Below are 21,949 nucleotides of genomic sequence, written 5' to 3'. Positions count from 1 at the left end.
TTGGTGAAGTGCTGTACAATACTAAAGTCAATAGAAGAAAGGCATGTGCATTGATTTGGCTTAGCATGATCTCTACAGCAAACAGAAAAGACGAAGCAACAGTACAACAGCTGAAAACAAGACGACTACTCCAGCAAAATAATTTATACATGAACTGGCAACCATCTTTTAGTGTATTAATATTAGATTCTCTACATATCTTTCCTATTCTCCCAAACACCGTATTTTCTTTTTCACCCGTGCTCAACCACTCCCTTTTATTTTTACACTGCTCTTTGGCTCCCTCTTGTGGTAGAAAATGAGTGGAAGTGGAAATCAATATAATGATGATGGTCAATAATAATGAGAAGAACAGGAACAAGAAGAATGGAACACTGCATCACATTTCACAAGACAATAGTATATATGTTTTTGAGAGTGATTTTAGTTTTTTTTTTAAATGTTTTTATCAACTGTTAGCCTACATAGTTGTATAGTTTTATTTAATTTTAGAATGATAAAATAATTCATTCTATATATCCGACTCTCTATTATTTAAAATAATGTATCACCTCTGACCTTAATTTTCACAATGCATTTTTGTAGGCTTTACAAGTTCTCGTCATGATTAATTATTGTTATTGTTGTTTACATTGTTAGAATGCTTGCTAACATCTCTCACGTTATGGGAAAGTACACATTTGTGGTACAGTATCAATGAAGGGCATGTTCCTGCTGGACAGGTTTTTCCTAGTTGAGCAGGGGTGATTGTTTATGTCTGGTTTAAAAACAGGAATGACACAAATGCATAGAAATTTGATGTATGTTAAGAAAGTATGGTTCCTGTTCAACATTCATCCTTTGATCAAGAGACAAAGTGTTTATTTTGTATAGGTGTAGATCAGTACACATCAAAGAAGAAAATTAAAAAACGTTTACATAAAGAGATATACTCTACAACAGAATTGTACACAAATGTTGAAGCATGTCACAGAATTTGTAATGAAATAGAATATACAAATATAAAAGAGAACATTAATATTGTAATGTGTATTATGTATAAATCACTATACAATAGTTACTTGCTCTCAGTTTTAAACTGTCAGTTTTCAAAGACTTTTGTTTTACAAAAACAATGCGTAATTTGAACCTGAGTAAAAACAATAAACAATGTATAACATAGTTTAGTCTGGCAGAATGCATGCAGAGCAGCTGAGATTTGATATATGGCTTGAGGGGAAAATGCTCTATATCCTCATTTTTGTTTGTATTTTTCCCTAACTTGAACAAAAACCTCTGTTTGTGAGCCTGTGGTAAACAACACTATTAAGTAGAATATCAGCTGGTTTTTGTGTTCTGTTGTTGCAACTTAATGTAACTTAGGTAGCTGACTCATTGTAAACAAATTCCACTGATGGTTTTACACACAGATGGTCAGTGAAATAAAATCTGATTTAATATTAATCTGTTGTGCAGTTGTGAACATTCAAAATAGTGGATAAGTATTATAGAGTATTCAGACTATAGTTATAAATAAATATAGCATGCACCTTACAAATAAGTCCCAATAAAGCACCTTGTATACCCATTTCTAAGCAATACATTAATATTTATATATATATATATTCAATGATAGACATATACTGATGGAACCCTCAGGGGTCAGCACTTAGGACAAAATGCCTTATCTGTGTATGTTGCATCATTACTTTTTACATATACTACACACTATCATTCAAAAGTCTCAAAATGCTCAACATCTAATGGATGGATTATACAGTAAAATCAGTATTATTATGAAATAATATTATAATTTAAAATAACAGTTGTCTGTTTTAATATATTTTAAAATGTAATTATTCCTGTGATGGCAAAGCAGAATTTTCAGGAGCCATGCACTGCAGCCATCAGTGTGACATGATCCAGAAATTATTGTTATATGTTAAATTATATGTTGATTTGATTCTCAAGTAACATTTCGTATTATTATTAATGTTTGAAACAGTTGCCCTGCATAATACTCTAGGGGAAACAGTAATACTTTTTTTCCTAAGTGGATAAATAGAAAGTTTAAAACAGCATTTGTCTGAAATAAATTTTTTGTAACAATGTAAGTAACTGTAACTGTTCATCAGTTTAATGCATGTTAACTGAATAAAAGTATAATTCTTTCCATATCTACTGACCTCAAACTTTTGAGCGGTAGTGTACAACTTTTTAGCTTTGTAGCAGACCTCCATTTTTTTTTTCTTTTGCTTTAAATGCACAGAATGTGCTTTTTAGTTTACCTTTATCTAAAAGGCCCATTATTATTTCCTCTTTGGACCTCTGTGCATTGGTTCATAAATGTTTAGTGGAATTCTCTTTTAATCATGTTATGATCAATATTGTTGTATGGACAAACAATGTTGTGTGAATATGGACGTTTTGGATCATTAAATTCATTTATGGTTTATGATCATCTCTGTCCAGCCTGCTGTTTGTGTAATCAGCCTCACTGCTTTCATCAGAAGCTTCAAGCAATCATGCTCTATTATTCATTCCCAATGGATGTGAAACTACAGCAGATTTTCTTTCAATCAGCCTGGGGGAAGGTCTTTGGTTATAAAGAAGACCTATCATAGCATTTCTGGAGAGGTGCACATCAGGCTACATCATAAAGAGCATAACTAAACCGTGTCTACAATGTAGGTTCGATGCAGAAGTATAAACTTGCCTTAATACTCTTAATTTTGAATTTACATTCTCATTCCCATTACTCTTTCACCAGGTATCTGACTCAACCCACACAATCTTTTGCTGCTCCTCTGACACCACTGTTTTCAGGGTGTCAATTAGGGTGGTGCTGTCATGCCAGCTCTCTGGTGGAATGCTCTGGTAAAGGCAGGGCAGTTTATCCAGAAGGGGCTCCTCGCTGCAGGAACACTCCAGCACCTGCAGCTCAGTCAAAACATTCTGCCGTAGTTTGTGTCTAGGAAACAAAAACAGAACAGATAAATATAGCAGTAGTTATGCTCCCAGAACAGCATTTTTTGTGTTATAAATCTGAATATTTGAATCAGCTCTTAGTTTCACTGTGAAAAGTTTCATGGAGGAAATTATAGTACCTCAATCTGCGGAGACTCCTCTCTGTTGACATGATGTAGATGATGATGGGGAAGATTTCGGCACGGTGGAGACGACGTACACAGTCCAAACCCAGGGGTAACACACAGTGAGTGCCCTATACATTGGATATTAAACAGATAGTTACACATAGTCTCTCTCTCTCTCACACACACACACATACTTGAATTTATGGTTAGGGGGACTCTCCATAGGCGTAATGGTTTTTATACTGTACAAACCGTATTTTCTATTGCCCAACACCAACCCTACACCTAAATCTACCTCTTACGGGAAACTACTGGCAATTTTTGAATTTCATAAAACATCGTTTAGTATGTTTTTAAGACTTTTGTTTTACAGGGACACAGGAAGTGTCCTCATAAACCATGTTTACGTTGTAGTACCCATGTTATTATGCACATTTGTGTCCTTGTAAACCATATATACCAGTACACACACACACACACACGTGACCCTGGACCACAAAACCAGTCATAAGTGTCAATTGTTCGAAATTGAGATTTATACATTATCTGAAAGCAGCTGAATAAATAAGATTTCCATTGATGTATGGTTTGTTATAATAGGACAATATTTGGCCGAGATACAATTATATGAAAATCTGGAATCTGAGGGTGCAAAAAATCTAAATATTGAGAAAATGTATATATATATATATATATATATATATATATATGCATAGCTGTATTGTAATGTGTAATGATCACTAATACAATTCATGGAAAGATGGCGAAACTGAAATGTATTACACATACTTAATAAAAACAGAGAAATATTTTATCTGTGTGTGTGTATATGTACAGTATATATATATATATATATACAGTGAGGAAAATAAGTATTTGAACACCCTGCTATTTTGCAAGTTCTCCCACTTAGAAATCATGGAGGGGGTCTGAAGTGTCATCGTAGGTGCATGTCCACTGTGAGAGACATAATCTAAAAAAGAAAATCCAGAAATCACAATGTATGATTTTTTAACTATTTATTTGTATGATACAGCTGCAAATAAGTATTTGAACACCTGAGAAAATCAATGTTAATATTTGGTACAGTAGCCTTTGTTTGCAATTACAGAGGTCAAACGTTTCCTGTAGTTTTTCACCAGGTTTGCACACACTGCAGGAGGGATTTTGGCCCACTCCTCCACACAGATCTTCTCTAGATCAGTCAGGTTTCTGGCCTGTCGCTGAGAAACACGGAGTTTGAGCTCCTCCAAAGATTCTCTATTGGGTTTAGGTCTGGAGACTGGCTAGGCCACGCCAGAACCTTGATATGCTTCTTACAGAGCCACTCCTTGGTTATCCTGGCTGTGTGCTTGGTCATTGTCATGTTGGAAGACCCAGCCTCGACCCATCTTCAATGCTCTAACTGAGGGAAGGAGGTTGTTCCCCAAAATCTCGCAATACATGGCCCCGGTCATCCTCTCCTTAATACAGTGCAGTCGCCCTGTCCCATGTGCAGAAAAACACCCCAAAGCATGATGCTACCACCCCATGCTTCACAGTAGGGATGGTGTTCTTGGGATGGTACTCATCATTCTTCTTCCTCCAAACACGTTTAGTGGAATTATGACCAAAAGTTCTATTTTGGTCTCATCTGACCACATGACTTTCTCCCATGACTCCTCTGGATCATCCAAATGGTCATTGGCAAACTTAAGTCGGGCCTGGACATGTGCTGGTTTAAGCAGGGGAACCTTCCGTGCCATGCATGATTTCAAACCATGACGTCTTAGTGTATTACCAACAGTAACCTTGGAAGCGGTGGTCCCAGCTCTTTTCAGGTCATTGACCAGCTCCTCCCGTGTAGTTCTGGGCTGATTTCTCACCTTTCTTAGGATCATTGAGACCCCACGAGGTGAGATCTTGCATGGAGCCCCAGTCCGAGGAGATTGACAGTCATGTTTAGCTTCTTCCATTTTCTAATGATTGCTCCAACAGTGGACCTTTTTCACCAAGCTGCTTGGCAATTTCCCGTAGCCCTTTCCAGCCTTGTGGAGGTGTACAATTTTGTCTCTAGTGTCTTTGGACAGCTCTTTGGTCTTGGCCATGTTAGTAGTTGGATTCTTACTGATTGTATGGGGTGGACAGGTGTCTTTATGCAGCTAACGACCTCAAACAGGTGCATCTAATTTAGGATAATAAATGGAGTGGAGGTGGACATTTTAAAGGCAGACTAACAGGTCTTTGAAGGTCAGAATTCTAGCTGATAGGTGTTCAAATACTTATTTGCAGCTGTATCATACAAATAAATAGTTAAAAAATCATACATTGTGATTTCTGGATTTTTTTTTTTTAGATTATGTCTCTCACAGTGGACATGCACCTACGATGACAATTTCAGACCCCTCCATGATTTCTAAGTGGGAGAACTTGCAAAATAGCAGGGTGTTCAAATACTTATTTTCCTCACTGTATATATTATAGTGAACACAAACATTATTGTATATACATGCTTATTGTAATTATTATTGTATTGTACTACTGTAAAACCCCTCACTCAAACTTTTATTTCAACTTATTTAATACAATTGCTATTTGAATGCTATTTATCAGGCAATTAGTAATAAAATAGCAATGTTTTATGACACACCCGCTTCATGATCTTCTCCACTCCCTGCAACGTATAGCAAAGGTGTGTTTTTGAGTCACACTCTTCAAGAATCTCCCCCTTCTGCATTTGAATGGCATGCTCACTTGCCATCAGCAACTCTAAAATATAAGAGATGAGAGGAAGGAAGAGATGTCAAAAGTGAGGTAAGGAGGAAGCAGCCAGAGACCAAAGCAGATAAATAAGACAATACAGAGTTAAAACTAAAGTCAGACAAAAAAAAATGTTTGTGAATCTGTCCTAAATTAATTAATGGCTCTCAAGTAAATTTTTGTCTTTCACTAATGAAGGAGAAAGACTGCACTGTAATTCCCCATACAGTGTGTACAGTTCTGAACGAGGGTTGTTTCATGTGTTTGCCTTTTTAAACACCCCCCAACACACACACACACTATTAGTCTTTTTTTCTTTTCTGTATCACATAGATTAACAGTAAAAGTGTATGTGAATCCTGTCAAATATGTTCCAATCAATATCACTTTGAAACTGATATCGGCCATACACCATACAGAAAAGGAGCAGCCTTGTGCAATTTTTATCATCAAAACCACAGCCATTACAACAGGATAAACTGAAAGAATACACTGTTATATTGACGACATGGCTAAGCATTTTGACTATATTGTTTGCAGTACAGGGTAATAACTGATTGCATGTAATCTGGATTTAGTCAGATTCCAAAAATTCTTTTAAGGCTTAAAATACTGATACTAGTGATTTACTGATACTCACTGTAATGGGAGAGTTTTCTCTAATTATCTACTTTTTTCTACCATTTTCCATTTTCTTTTCCCCTTTATTGAAAACTTTTAAAAAATGTGTATTTTTACCTGGCTCACAGAGCTGATAACCTTGCTGTTCTGCCAACCGTTTGTGCAAGACACGGCCAAGCAATGTGGGAAGAAGGAGGACTGGTCGGCAGATGGGTGGGAAACGAGGTGAGACCAGGGTGTAGGGCATAAGAGTCACACATCTGCTGGGCACACAGCCATCACCTACAAGAGAGAAAGATTTTCTTGATACTTAAGGTCTAAACCAGAATTTTGCCTGACATTGATTACCTCAAAAGTTCAAAGTTGAAAGATTTGTTAGTAGAAAAGTTAGTAGCATTTCTCTTTCATACACAGCTTGCAGTTAAAGTTCAATGCTATGACTAGGGTTGGGAAACAAGAATCTGTTCTTATTCAGAACTGGTTCAGTGCTAAAGTATTGTGACAGTGTTTCCTTCACCACAACAATTCTACTTCAACAGTACAGTACAAATGAATGATTACAATGAGTCACATTTTAGTAAAGCAAACACACACTGAATACTGAGAACTTAATGTGTTAGGTTTAACTTAAACTTTATGAGACTTAAATCAGTGTAGTTACTGACTAGTTGTTCATATGAAAATTTGTATAGATACACATTATGAGGTTTGTCAGTATACTCCTTTACTAAAACAAATGAAATATGTTACCAACTTGTTGGTTTAGAGTTACATTTATACAACCTGTCTATGAAAAGTCATTAAAAAGACTTATTGTAAAAACCTTTTCCAAATGAATGTTTTAATTTTTTTTTAAATAATAAAATGATCACACTTCCACAGTCAGACTGCATAACTTTTTTCAGCAATTTCTTCCTCAAAGTACTAAAAGAATAGTTAATAAAACTGGAATTGGAGAACTAGAATCAGAACAGGAAATGGAATTGTTTATTTTCTTACATTTCCCATGTCTAATTATGAGTAAAAAAGCTAAAAGGAGTTTGTCTTGTACTAACTGTCCTGTACTGTGTTGTTGTCATCCTCCACACTGACCCACAGTGGGTTTCTGCTTTGCCGACCAGTGATGACGATCCTCGCTGCTCTCTGCTTCTCATGAGCTAAAGTTTTCTCCTGTGGACAGAAACAGGTACTGAGGACTAATGTAACAAACTCTACCAATCTGTGCTTTTCATTACACATCTCAACAGAATCAAACATTGCGAGTCTACAATAATTTTTTCATGTCTCTTGTCTCTCTAACTCAATAATCTTTTAGTGACAGGACAATAAAAAGGTTGCCCTCTTACTGACAAGAATGCGTGGCTCATTTTTCTTCGATTAGTTTTTTGGCTAGTTTCACAGTTCTAAGTAATGCGTTATTATTCCCTCACCAAAGTACCTCATACCACACCCACAGTTCAATATTTTGGTGAGCATTTCTGTAATTCCAAACTAAGGCGATACAAAGCTAGACAAGAATGTGTTAGATATTTCACAACTATTCATCTAAAACACGCACTATGACTAACCTATGACATAAATTATGAGTAACCTTTTAACCTGTCATGTCAACAGGCCAGCTAAGACAATTGTTTAGTTCAGTTTTAAATCACTGTATTAAGCATTGTGCAGGACTCTATTGCGTCTATGTGTACTATATAGTTCATAAATCACAATTATGTAGAAAGTTAAATAAAAAGAGAGAAATAATTCCTGTGATGATTTACTGATGGATTCTCACCTTTCTTTGTGCTTTGCGAGGGTAGGTCATATCCTCTAGAGCCCTGATTAAGAGCCTCTGTGCTCTGAAAAATGAGTTAACACGTATAGATGGTTTTTTCTTTTGTTTTTTTACATAAAAGCATAATAAAATATTTTCTTTTTCTTTTAAATCTTAGGACCTACAAACAAGAACATTTAAAAAAAAATGATAAGAACATTTACATTCACTGGGCACATTTTACAATGTAAAAAACAAAACATGCCAAGATGTCAGTTTTTAGAATAATAAAAAGCCTTTTGAGAAATAATGGTGTTGTATACCTGTAGTAGTTGGGCAGAGCCCCGCTCTTGAGATCTTCCAAGTGACAAGGGTGCAAGTGACTGGCCCACCAGGAGCCATCATCGGAATGGTGAGTGTCTGTCACATGGACAATGTCGTTACACTTGACTGCGAGAGTTCCAGCTGTGTCCCCTGGTATTGTCATGTTTACACGGATGTAGAAGGAATCACCCGACATCACCTCGCCGTTCTTTAGCTGCTGCAGCAGGTTCTCATAAGCTAGGAGGAAATTAGCAGATTTTCAGTGATCAGGAAAATTTGGTTTGATAAGTCTCTGACCTGTTTAACAACTAGCAACGTTAAACATTTACAATTTACATTAATCAAGATTAAACATTACAAAGTGTTTTGGTTCAATGAACAAATAGGGAAAGGTTCCCTCTTTCAGAACAGTGTGTATTTATTGCTAAACTGTATCAATTTTAGAGATGAGTTTAGCATGTACAGGATCATGATGCACCATCCAGCATATTAATACATGAAATAAATTGAAACATTTGCTAATTTAATTATTATAGCATGTTCACCTATATTTCAAGAATCTCAGTCTGCACAAAATGTCACAAAAGCTTGAATTTTGATATCTGACAGCTGTTACGTTGAACAGCAATAACAACTGCTCTAAAAGAGCTTCTCTAGAGTCACTTGGTGACTGCATCTCTTCATCATCAATATGGATTAAATGTTAAAATGGCACCATTGAGTGATTATGAATAAACAGGCTATGAACAAATAGTGTAACCCCCACCCCCCCTCAAAAAAAAAAAAGCATAGATTCATTTACATTCATTTACGCACTTTATCCAAAGCCACTTACTGTACACTGCATTCAAGGTACACATTTAATCAGTTTTTTGTATTCCCTGGGAATCAAAGTGGCTGCTTTAAAAATACATCGCTTAAGTTTTAATATGCAGTGTGTCTGAATGTTCGAATTTGGTTCTTACCATCTTGGCTGGGTCTCAGTGTAATGTTGCATGGTCCCTGGACTTGCCCCAGGGCCCACAGGGCCTCTTCCATAGTGGTGTCTTCTAAAACCATTTGTACAGCTCTCTGCTCCCGCTCATACTTCAGCTACAAATACACAAGTTTGGTTTTGATTAGTTCTCACTCTATCTAACTGCTGCTGGAAAACCTGAATGTCCCTCTAGGGATCAAAAATTATCTCCGTTATGTTTCCTTATTCAAAGAGGATTAAAAGAGAGATTTTCATTTTCTGTCTTATCTATGAAAGAATCAGAAGGGACCTGCCAGTCTCCTACCACTTTGTTTTTCAGAGGAATTTCTTTGCTATTCAAGCTAGACTGGTTTTTGCAAAAGTTCTGGATGGTAAAAGGCATTTTAGCTCTTAAGACTGACTAATGTTTTTGCCTTTAAATGAAAGCAAGTCTTGGGAATTCTGAAATTTCCTAAAAACTCTAAAAATACTCACCTGAAGTATCTGAGATCCAGGACTGATGCCAGTGCTTTGAGCAGATGATCCTTCGGTCACATGATGCACAAACACACCGGTCTTATTACCCCAATGACCTGTATTTGATTCAACAGCATTTCTCCCTGGAAAAACACAGTGAGTACGCGACCAGTGATACGCAGAGCCTGAGGTCTGCAGCGCATTAGGAAGGGTGGGGCTGATGCTCTTGAGACACTAGATTTATACAAAATAACATGTTTAGCAATATGATCATTTTAAATAAATAAATGTGAAATAAATGTAATTATTGTGTTTTACTTTCAGTGTTTTTTTTTTTGTTTGTTTGTTTTGTTTTGTTTACCTGTCATTAGGGCTCCTTCTGCTAGCAGAACAGCGAATTTGTGCGGGTGATTTTGGCTCATCAAAACTATCTCCTATAAGAACGGAAATCGAAAAGGGGTGAATATGCCATTGTGATTCATTCTAATTGCCATGGATATATAGTGGCTCTAAAAAGTATATGGACACTTTTCAAAATGTACAGCATGCTGAAAAGGTTTAAGGACAGAAAACTAAATAATGTGCAATGTATAATGTATGCATTTTATGCAAATTTTATATGTATGCAAATTTTATACATTTATGTGGATGACACAGAATAGCACAATAACAATAATTTTACTCAAATTTATTAACTTAGTATTAGTAACTTTTCTAATAAAGAGAATGCTAAATGAGATCGAGCATCGAGCATCTGTGGATAAAATCCTCCGAACGATGTGTGGAGTTTTGGGAACTAGGCAACAATGATACATTGTAAACATATTATTTTAAAGTATGTCATTGAAGTATGTCATGAATCTCAGTTCAAGTATTTCATGTAATTACTTGAGAAAATCACGTTTAAACTCTGAAAACTATAAGTAGTAGAAATGTCCAATTTTATATATTTTATTTATAGTTTTGAGATGTAATTTTATTATAATAATTTTTTTTGACAGCAGATGAATGAAAACAAATATGTTGTTACAGTTTAGCATAAAGAAAACATTTTAGTATATTTAATAGTAAATTTCTTGTTTGTTGATGAAGGGTTACTTGAACTTTACATACTTTGGGTACATAAGTCAAAAAAGCTAAAGAAAACACTTTTTAGGTGCTGTTAATTGCATGGAATACGGACATGTTCCACTAATGTTTGACAAACAGAATTTGCTAAAATATTATTTTTTTGAATAATATTGTACCTAAAACTTTTATTAATGTTTTTCCTAAAAATTGTGCTTCTGTTATCTTTCTTCAATTTTTTTTATTTATAATGTGGCTTAAGTGTGCAAATACTTCCTAGGACACTTCATGTAACTGAGCGCACAAACATTTGTGACAAAATAAAATTTTAGCTTATTTAGGTAACCACAAAGAAATGTAGGAAGAAGTAACAGTACCTTTAGAAATGAAAACATAATCATGGTCAAAGCTGAGAGAATCCTGACTGCTGAAAATGGAACAATGATGTTTTTTTATTATTTCAAACCAAAGTTCTCTGAAGAATTCCATTTGCTAGCACACAAACAAACTTCCTTTCTCTGATTTCTAAAGTTATTTTTAGATATGCCTACTACACAACATACGTCTACTACATTGTGAATGTACATACGATACGGAAACATTGACCTGTCAGTTTATGAGTTAGTTTTATGATAGTGAGTCATGGGCGCATACAATGCAACAAGGAATGCAATTGGGATCACAGAGACAAGGAAACAGGAAGCACTAATGGATTGTCTAATTATATAACGTGGAAAAAATGTAAGATTTTATGAAAGAAAAATGATCTCATGGCTATTTCCCATCAGACACAAAACAGGGCATAAGCATTGTCTGTTTGTTTTGAAGTCCACATTGAAAGGAATTGCCAGGTATTGTAAATCACCCTGCAACACCTGCAGTCTGAAAAAGTCTGCTGGGCTTGACACAAGCTCCACATGAAGTAACATGCAAACAGGATATTTTAATCAGATATAATCGATATAATCGTTTGAATTTTATAGCATTGGTTTTGGATATTGATTTTGGTCTATGTAGATGTATGGTCCTCCTCATGTAAATTGGAACATACAATTATCAAGTTACAATATTAAAATTACGTAATAATTCTCAATGGGCAACTACTAACTAACTAACTAACTAACTAACCATTTTAAAATGTTAATTAAAAGCAGTAACTCAATAATATAGCCAAACCGCAAAAGTACCAAACTGCTATTTTCATTTACACACTGCAGGCTTTACAGTGACATTACAGTTCACTGCTACGGACCAGATGAGCTGCTCACCTGTAAATGTCTTCCACGTCACTTCTGGAGGCAAAGCCTCGTCTGCGGAGAGATTCGGAACAGGGGGGCTCCACTTGATTGGAACTGATACTGCAGATTGCTTCATCATTGAACTGTAAAAGGTTGACACCAAAAAATAAATAAAAACACTTTAGATTACTGTTCCGTCGTTAATGAATAACTACACAGGAACAAATGACTAACGCACTATTAACATTGTAGTAACTACTATTAACTAACAAGAAACTCTGATTAACGATTTATTAAGTAATAGCGCTGTTGAAACTGGTAGTTCACTATTAGCTAACCAATAACTCCTAAGAACTACTTTATACAGGTTCATAATTAATGTGAATTGTGCATAATGAATAATTAATTCTGAAATGAAGATCATGATAACCCACTAGTAATGACTCAAGTATTACCAAATCCTTCTAAATGAACTACTAATTACTTGGATCAGTATTCTAAAGTGAAAATCATCATAACTTCCTAATATTGACTGATGTCATTGTGAGCTTTTGAGATATATGTAAGGTTTTGGATAGTAATGACTCAAGTGTTACTACATCCTTCTGAAGAAATTACTAATTATTTGGATCAGTATTCTAAAGTGAAGATCACGGTAACCCACTAGTAATGATTTAAGTGTTACCAAATCTAGCAAATGAATTACTAACCAGGACCTTACAAAAACCTCAAAAGGCTACAATGACTTCAGTAATTACTAGATAATTATCATGTTATTCACTTTAGAATACTGATCCAAAAAATTACTAATTCCTTTAGAAGGATGTAGTAACACCTGAATAATTACTATTCAATACTTTACAAAAACCTCAAAAGCTTACAATGATTTCAGTCATTACTAGGGAGTTATCATGATCTTCACTTTAGAATACTGATCCAAATAATTAGTAATTCCTTCTGAAGAATTTGGTAATACTTGAGTCATTACTACTATTACCATGACCATTTACTTGAGAATGAATTATACATTATGTATTATTCATATTAATTATCAACCTGTATACAGTAGTTCTTGGGGAGGTATGAAAAAAATAATTGTTACTGATTAGCTAATAGTGAACTACCACATTCAACTAAGCACTATTACTTACTAATTCATTAATCAGAGTTGCTTGTAACTAGTAGTTACTAGAGTGATAATATTGCATTACTCGTGTGTTCTTGTGTAGTTATGTATTAATGATGGAACAGTATTCTAAAGTGTTACCCAAAATTCTATATTTCCTACATGCTGCAATCAGACAGAACAATGAAGAGAATGGAAGAAATGTATTGTCTCATTTATTGAACCAGATGCGTAGAGGCCCATTAACACTAAGAACGATAACTATAATGGTAACCATATTAGCATCCACACCAATGACAATAAAGTTCTGTATCTACTAAGCATGGATCAGCTGGAGAAATTTTTTTTTTATTTGATCAAGTGTGGACTTCCCTATTTAATTAAATTAGATTTTTTTTTTTTTTTTTAAAGCTTTAGTTAGTTAACTATAGTTATAATTATAGTAATTGTTCTTCAATGCATATGTGCTTTGCACTCTTGTTTGCACTGATACTGTGAAACTGCATTCCAGTAATACCTACATGTATCACACAAAAGGTGCTGGAACTGCATGTTGCTTAGACTGACATCTAAAGTTATGAATCATGGTTTGTTTTGTGCATATGTGCGGTTTAGTGCCGGGGTTATCTGAGATATAGTATATAAAACAAACTAGGGTGATTTATTTTGCATAGTTACATCCATTTTGTCAAAGTATACCAGCTTGTTAATCATTTAGTCACAGTGAAAATTTTATTAAATAAAATGTGGAAAAATTTTGTATTTTAACTATTCAAACAATTCTTCCAACCATTTTAGAGAGAAAACAAGTAGCATCAACAAAGTTAATTATAGTTTTGTTACCAATATGTATCAGACAGCTAGTGCATGAAGTGTTGGGAGGTCCATGAGACTAAAGACTAATTCACACTAGGATTCGATAAGCAGAACATTTACAGCATAAATGTACCTCACAGGCATCAAAAGAGTTAAAACTCTCAGGAAGAATTGCATTCAAGCGGCATAGCTGTCTTCTGGGTTGGGGACTGGATGGAGGGAACTCACTGCATGAACCTCTGCTGCTATCGCAACTGAACTTCCTGTCCTACTTATTCAAAGAAATGATATTAAAAATAAAGTCATGTGTGGTCGTGTTTAGGTTACAAATGCACTTGACAGCACAATATTTAAAACTGCTCTAAAGAATGATTGTAGTAAACTACTGTATGTTGCTTGAATGTATAATAAAAATGAGTCAGTGTTACCCTGGATTTTTCTCTTCTTTCTCTTTGCTTGCTACAGGCTTTCATGGCGAAAACTCTCGCCTGTAGCTCCATGAGTTGGCCTCTCTGCACGTCCTTCTCTGCGAGACTACGTGCAATCTGAGCCTGGGCCTCATCTCGGGACAAATATGCCTGAAAACATCAGCAGTATCTGTAATTTAGCATTCATTTGCCACTATTGAACTCCACATATTTGCGCAAAAGCTGCATGTTCTCCAGCAAGAATGTGCATGAAAACATCTTTTGTGCATCAATGAAAACAAAAACATCTGACCTTTTGAAGTCAGTTAACAGTTTCATTGTCACAAAATCTCTTATAATAATAATTTTTAATATTTACTTTTTTTCATTTTTTAAAATACTGAAACTTTCTGTTTATTTCTAGATTTAGATTAGATTTTGATTCCAAGATTCAAAGACTTCAACCATATATGCATTTACTGAAGTTTATAGATCTAAACATGTTATTTCTCTTCCAAACTACAGATGCTAGTCCACACTGTGTTCCTTTCTTTGTAACACTAACACTAAATGTCTTAGTGTTATGTATATAACCCAGTTCCCTGTGATGGGAACAAGATGCTGTATTATGGTGATGACAATATGGGAACGCTCCCAAGCATGACCGGTGTCTGAAGCATGTGTAGAAACATGCCAAACTCTACTGGCAGACGGCAATCCTATAATGTCACATGGAGTACCTCGACATCTCGGTGTGAAGGTCTGGGAGGAATGGAAGGCTCAAAGGGAAGAGGTGGTTTTGACCTGCTAGGAATCGCTTGCCGAGTTTGCCAAGTTTTCACATGACCAAGCTAAATGCAGCCTTTCCGTGGCAGCAAAATGCTTTTAGCCAAATCAGAAGAGGCTGCAGAGTGGCCTTCTGGATTAGGCATGAGAGCCCTGGAGCTGGCAGGAGAAATCTAAAAAAGGGAAACCCACTTACTAAACTCCTCTGCCAGCCCAGCACTAGCGATACCCACGATCAAAGCCACCGCACTGCCTCGGCAGATGCATGGCCTGAACTGGGGGGGCAAATGTTTGGCTCCTATATCCTTGAGAAGAGCGCCAAGCAGAAGCAGAGCTTCTTAACAGCGTTCCATGTAACTTCATAGGGCTGCTGTCTGCCAATAGAATTCAACGATTTTCTACATGTGCCTCAGACCCTGGTTACGCCTAAGTGTGACACTGTGACACAGTATCGAATTTCCCTAGAAAGGGAACTGAAAGTTTATTGTACTGTATAAACTGATCTCATTGTTGAATTTAAAACGTATTTAGGGCCTAATTACCTGAGTATATTTGTTTATATATTTATATTTGTTCATTATAGATTGTACTGACCCTGTCTCTCTCTGCCTGCACCTCTTCTAGCTGACTATGGAAAAGGGTACTCCTGTGCTGATACATCTCACAGTCCACAGTCAACTTCTCCACCTCCAGGGCTAAACAGTCCTTCTCTTCTAGGAGCTAAAAAAGGTGAGAGGGGAGCATGGTGAGAAGGAGGGTGATAGAAAGAATATAGACATTTAAAAAATGCAAGGAGAAGTAGAAAATTCTCCTCTTACAGTTTCTCTCAGTTGATTTGACACATTTCTTCAAAGTAATGTAGTACAATTCATCAGTGACCTGAGTTTGGAGAAATTTGTCAAATCGATTGAGAAAAACTAAGTTTTACACAAAGTACAACATTTTGAAAAACAGAAACAACATTAGGGTTAAGGAAAGAACAGTTTTACCTCCTCTTTCTCTTGCTGGAGTCGTATATTCTCCTCACTCAGCCTGCTGACTTCCTCAGCAAGTTCTGAACGTCTGTTCTCGACCTCCTTTAAATCATGGGCCAGGATATCCTGCTGTACCTGATGAAAGAGACAGAGACAGACAGACAGATTTACTGTGAAAAATCAATCAGATAAGATGGAGTCCCATAATTTGTTGACTTGTTATATTGCTATGAAAATGAGTCTCTTATTTACTGGGAACAACGTCTCAGTCTCCAGTAACTTTGCGCGGACAGCGTTGAGCTCATCTTTGAGCTTCTGTGTGTCAGTGGGATTCTTCAAGGAACGCTGCCTCTCAAAGTCTGTCTCTTTCCTTGCCTTTTTTAACTCATGCTGCAGCTGGGAAATCTGGAGAAGAGGTCAGGAGAAGAGATCTATGTGATCTTTGTATTTTTTTGGAAACCAATCCAGCGTTACTCTTTTTGTTGTGCTGATTATACTGTAGATCTATTTTTTTTTTTACCCTGGCTCCCTGCCAAGTAGAGTAAAGTGCAAAAAATGCAAAGCAAAAGGGTCCAGGTTTCTTGTTAATGAATAGCTAAAATTTCATTGCCCTGTAACACTCAAAACTAATTCTGTCAAATTAAACCAAATAGAACAAAACTGATCGCCACTATTAATACGACAGACATAATACTTTCCACATATTTCTCTCACACTGATTTAATTCCATAGATCAAACTAAAACAAAACTAACACGTTTCTTATCTATTTAATAAGACAAGACATTTGTATGGAATTGTTTTTCATGTCAACCAGAACAGAAAATACAAAAAACTAAATTAATGTCAAGATATTTATACATTAGTAATGATGAAAACATGATCTATTATGTTTGGCAACAAGTACAAAACCAACATTTGAGTTGTTTTAATTGCTAAGACACATTACAGAATTTGAAAAACACTACACACACACAAACCACTTCCTCCAAACCAACTCCTTATGGAATTGTGTTCTCTGTCAGGCACACAAACACATGTAATATGGATGAGACAATCAGTTTATTGTAACTTACTGAATGGTACCTATAGTCCAAGTAGAAGGCAAACATACATTCTATCTGTTTCCTCACCTCCAGTTGCAGGTCTCTGTTGCGTACAATAGTTGCAGACTTCTCCTCAAGAGCTGTCGTATATCTGACATAGAGATCACACTTCTCATCCTTCAGTTTCAGCAGTTCCCTGTTTAAACCTGCACAGAAGATGACCGGACATTATATAGTCTTGATACAGACAAAGAAAAACTGATTGTGCAAAAACATTGATCTGAAATTCTGAATTTCTCAAAGCACATAATTAAAATGCAACAATGTTAAAAGGTTAACATTTAAATAAAATTAACTTTCATTAATTTTATTTCACAAATATTATTACATTTTACATTTAATAGTAACTTTAGTCAATTTTTAAATACTTAAAAAAAAAAAATTCATAACATATTCTTATTTTTTAAATGTATTCAGATATGAATCATTTACATTACATATGTTTGCTAATGATTTAATAAACAGAGGCTTGGCACACTGATGTGAAGCTATGTTAAGTGCACACCATCCAGGTGACTGCGCAGTCGTGCATGCTCTCCCTGCATCTGGCTGAGCTCTTCATTATTTTGTTGGGTCTGTTCTAGTTTCCCCTCCAGCTGACAACATCTGCCTTGCAGCCGCGAAGCTTCGTGCCGTGCCACTTGTAGCTCTGTCTGCATACTGCTCACTGCACGAACCAGGTACTCTGTCAACTCATTGTAATTTATCAGGCCTGGCAAGCACAGAAGCAAGGTTTTACAAATGAGCCTTGAATATGGTGACAAAAATACCCTTTGAATATTCAGTCATGAAGATATTCACTTGTCATAGAGGTTACATTATTTAATGTTTGTGTGAGAGATCTTTATTGAACAACAAAAACAACAAAAAAGAATAAATGATATAATGTGTTGACTTTATCTAGAAGATGTCAAAATGCCAGCTCAGATTTTTAACTACTGCACCGTATCACCCTCAGGTTTTGGGTATGCTTGTAATGCATGATCAGAATCTACAGTATAAAAATGCACTGACTGACCGCTGAAGCCTGAAGGCTCAATGCTGGGCTGGCGGCCGGTGATCCGTGTGTAGAGAGCAGGGTAATGAATCATCAGACTTTCAAGCAGAGCCATTGCACCATTATGACCCTGTACACGTAACAAGTCAATCATGTGACCTGCAGAGAAAAGATATTTATTTCAGACATTACATTGTACATACCATAAGAAACATTGAACAGAATTTTTTTTTATTTCCAATATAATCAACCAACATTCAAGTATTCCTTAAAAAATACTTCAGACAAAAATGGAAATTATTTACCTGCCCTCATTTCAGTCCAAAACTGTATGCTTTTGTTTCATCCTGGTTCAAAAACGTGTGTTGACATTACTGATTCTAATATTGCTTTGGTTCTCGCATATGTAGTAACTGAACTGAATGAGCCGTTTTTGAATTCTGAATACAAGCAGGCTAGACATTATATTAATCACACAAAGCATATGACTTCAGAATATTTGAAATAGTCTATGAATTACTTTTTTGCTTGAAGTATTTTATCCTTTTTAGAGCTCTGGCAGGCTATGGTCATTATGAGCTGACATTGTATGGCAAGAATTGTTTACTTTTGTATTACATAGAAAAAAAAAATAGCATACAGCAGGTTTGGAACAACATAAGGGTAAATAAATAATGACAATAATGAATTTTCATTTATGGTAAACTATTCCTTTAATTTACATGCTCTTCTTTCTCTCGCTCTTGCATTTTCAAAAACGAAAGGCTTTCTTGGAATTTTATCAGCATTAACTCTGATCTACCTGACCTATCTATCTGTAGCTAATCTATATTTCACCATGTGTCCAATAAGCTTGCTCATTTTTCTGAAAGTAATCATCCAAATATTCCAGTAGCTGGTCATTTTCACATTGGCTGCTCTAATCCAAAACAGATCTTCAATCCTGAAGGAACAAATATATCAATTTCCACTTCTATTAAATATATCTTAGCATTTACTAACTTTTTAAGCTAAAAAATTAAATAGTTTTTAGCATGAAAAATAGCTGTACTTTGTTATCTTTTCTCATGCTCTGGTATATTTCAAGCATCTCTCCGCGATACACATCAGTCAAGAGTGTCTTACTTGTCTTCATGCCACGGTTGGTAAAATTGAAACAGGTGAGAATCTCATCCTCATCCAAGTCTGTGAGGACCCGTGCCTGTCGCAGGTAAGGGATGAGAACACAGGGTCGGACACCAAGAGAGATAGCATGACGGTTATCATTGATAAGATCCCACAATTCTTCTTCTTCCAGATCCTTCAGGTCCGGAGTATTTAGAACACTCTCAGCCATGCTGAATTTCCTAAATCAGACTCTTTGCCAAACACATAAATACAAAGGATATTATTAAAGTAAATAAAAAAAATAAATAAAAATAACTACAATAAAAAGAAACAAGTCCAGTGCAAGCATAAAAACACAGCAGAAGTGAAATGAGAAATGAGAAGCAGTGAGAATGTAAAGGGGAGTTCAGATAAATCTCCGCCCCCTTCACACCCAAAGGTGTGCGAGGAAACCTGAAAGTCAAGGAGAGGTTTTCCCGACAACACACACAGATCAGGTGTGGATTTCCCCTTAAATAAAAAGAAGCACACAGCATTTTAAACATACTTTAAGATGCCTGACATTACAAACTGTTTATTTTCACTAGGGGATTGGTTTACTTAGATTACAGTTGTGTTGCTCAGATTACCATTTCCACTAAAGGAATAGAGAGATTTTATTTACAAAGAAAATCACAATGTAGCTACCAAAACATAGACCCATCCACTCATCTTGTGTGAGTCAAGCAAGTTCTTCCTATCTAAAACAAATGAAACAAGCCGTGAACAGGTACAAAGTCCAGGACGAAAAAAGGAAATGAAAGAGGGATTCTAAGGTTTATGGGAAATTACATGTCACATGCAAACATAGCATTTACGTCCTTTGCTGATTATAATCTGCTTTTTCTAAGGTATGATGGTGTTAAAATGCAAAATCTGCTTATGTCAGCTATTGCCAGGGATTTTTTTATTTATTTATTTTTTTGCTGTCAAACTGTCTGTCAAAAAAAAAGAAAAAAAAGGGAACTAAAAAGTACTAGATAAAAACCCCAGACAGGTTTAGCATAATGACAATGTTTATACTGGTCATGGTGACGTGCACAACATTCCAGCATTAAGAAGAAGAAAGAAAGAAAAAAACCACGCGTATGCATCCTCATTCTTAGAGTTGCTGCTCTTTAACATACATCAACATATTACATATATGATCTACCCTAGAAACTATAACTATAACAAGCAGCTTGTTGATGATGACAAACAGAGTTACACTGGGTAATATACAGCAAATATTAAGTAATTTACACTTTTATGATTAATAGAATCAATGACGTGTTGTACTGACATTTCCTATTCAAATAAATATATGCCTAGTAGTAAGCACACAATAGGTTATACAGTAACTTGGAAAAGCCTCAACTTCTGCAATGAAGCATTGTTTAAAATGAGTAGATTTTGTCTTCACCTCTTTCATTGCCTTAAATTGTGCTCAAGTGATCGCTTTCCTCTTGTTCCAAAGTCGCGATTTTTATGTTCAGTTAAGTATGTTCGGATAGCTGTCATGCTTCTAGAATTTGCAGTGCTGTTATGGCTGTGTACAATAAAGTGTTTTTGAATAAATCAGTAAATGATTCAAAGACACTCACTGGGCGCCACCTGGTGGGCCTACTGGAACGAATCTAATCGAGTCATTTTGATGAATGTAATTCGAGTTCCTAGAATTAATCAAAAATAACGTACTCGGTTACGAACCTAACCTCAGCTCCCTGAGATACGGGAACGAGTACTGCGCCTTGCTAAAGACGCTATGGGAAAAAGTCCTTTTTTCTCCTGAATTGAAGCCTTTTTCAATCACGCAGTATAACTGCACGGCCATCGGTTCATGCAGTGCATTAAAGACGAACCAATGGCTCGGCAGCGGTGCTGCACGAACCTATGGCTGCGAAGCCTGCCAGAATGGGCGGGGCTATCCAGCCATATAAGCGCCCGCTTCGCCACAGGTTACTTCGACCGAAGCGACGACTGAGTCGTGCAGCTACCTGGCACGGCTAGCAACGCAGTACTCGTTCCCGTATCTCAGGGAACCGAGATTACATTCGTAACTGAGTATGTTCCCTTTCGATACTTCACTCGTACTGCGTCTTGCTAAAGACGCTATGGGTATACAGTACTATCACACCGTGCTAAGGTAGAGGAACGACCACATGTGTAATCTTGTCCTAGACACCTCAGGGTCCAAGGGAACAAGAACAGCAAACACCTTAGGCAAGCGGATTAAGCTCACAGAGGTTACACCCGACCTTGGGTGATCGTTCAAAAAGTCTCGCAGAGCCTCAACACCCATGGGGCTCCTCTCAGAAAATGGACAACAAGGTTGTCTCTGCCCACTGACTGGCCCGC

General features: G+C 36.2%; 1 protein-coding gene across 1 annotated transcript; it reads right to left on the bottom strand.

Annotated features, from left to right (window-relative positions):
• Positions 1 to 864: 864 nt before the first annotated feature.
• Positions 865 to 21,513, bottom strand: card14 (caspase recruitment domain family, member 14). Its single transcript, XM_058777797.1, is given in 22 exon segments — positions 865 to 2,950; positions 3,087 to 3,202; positions 5,704 to 5,822; positions 6,552 to 6,716; positions 7,490 to 7,604; positions 8,215 to 8,278; positions 8,517 to 8,754; positions 9,483 to 9,609; positions 9,968 to 10,059; positions 10,062 to 10,183; positions 10,311 to 10,383; positions 11,395 to 11,444; positions 12,286 to 12,398; positions 14,331 to 14,465; positions 14,626 to 14,775; positions 15,985 to 16,110; positions 16,380 to 16,499; positions 16,617 to 16,769; positions 17,497 to 17,615; positions 17,975 to 18,181; positions 18,488 to 18,625; positions 19,592 to 21,513. Coding segments are annotated over 22 exon segments (2,961 nt in total). The 5' UTR covers positions 19,803 to 21,513; the 3' UTR covers positions 865 to 2,742.
• Between the last annotated feature and the right edge of the window lie 436 nt (positions 21,514 to 21,949).

The sequence above is a fragment of the Onychostoma macrolepis genome, chromosome 06, assembly GCF_012432095.1.
Source record: "Onychostoma macrolepis isolate SWU-2019 chromosome 06, ASM1243209v1, whole genome shotgun sequence".
NCBI lineage: Eukaryota > Metazoa > Chordata > Actinopteri > Cypriniformes > Cyprinidae > Onychostoma > Onychostoma macrolepis.
This window is presented reverse-complemented; position numbering and strand designations above follow the sequence as displayed.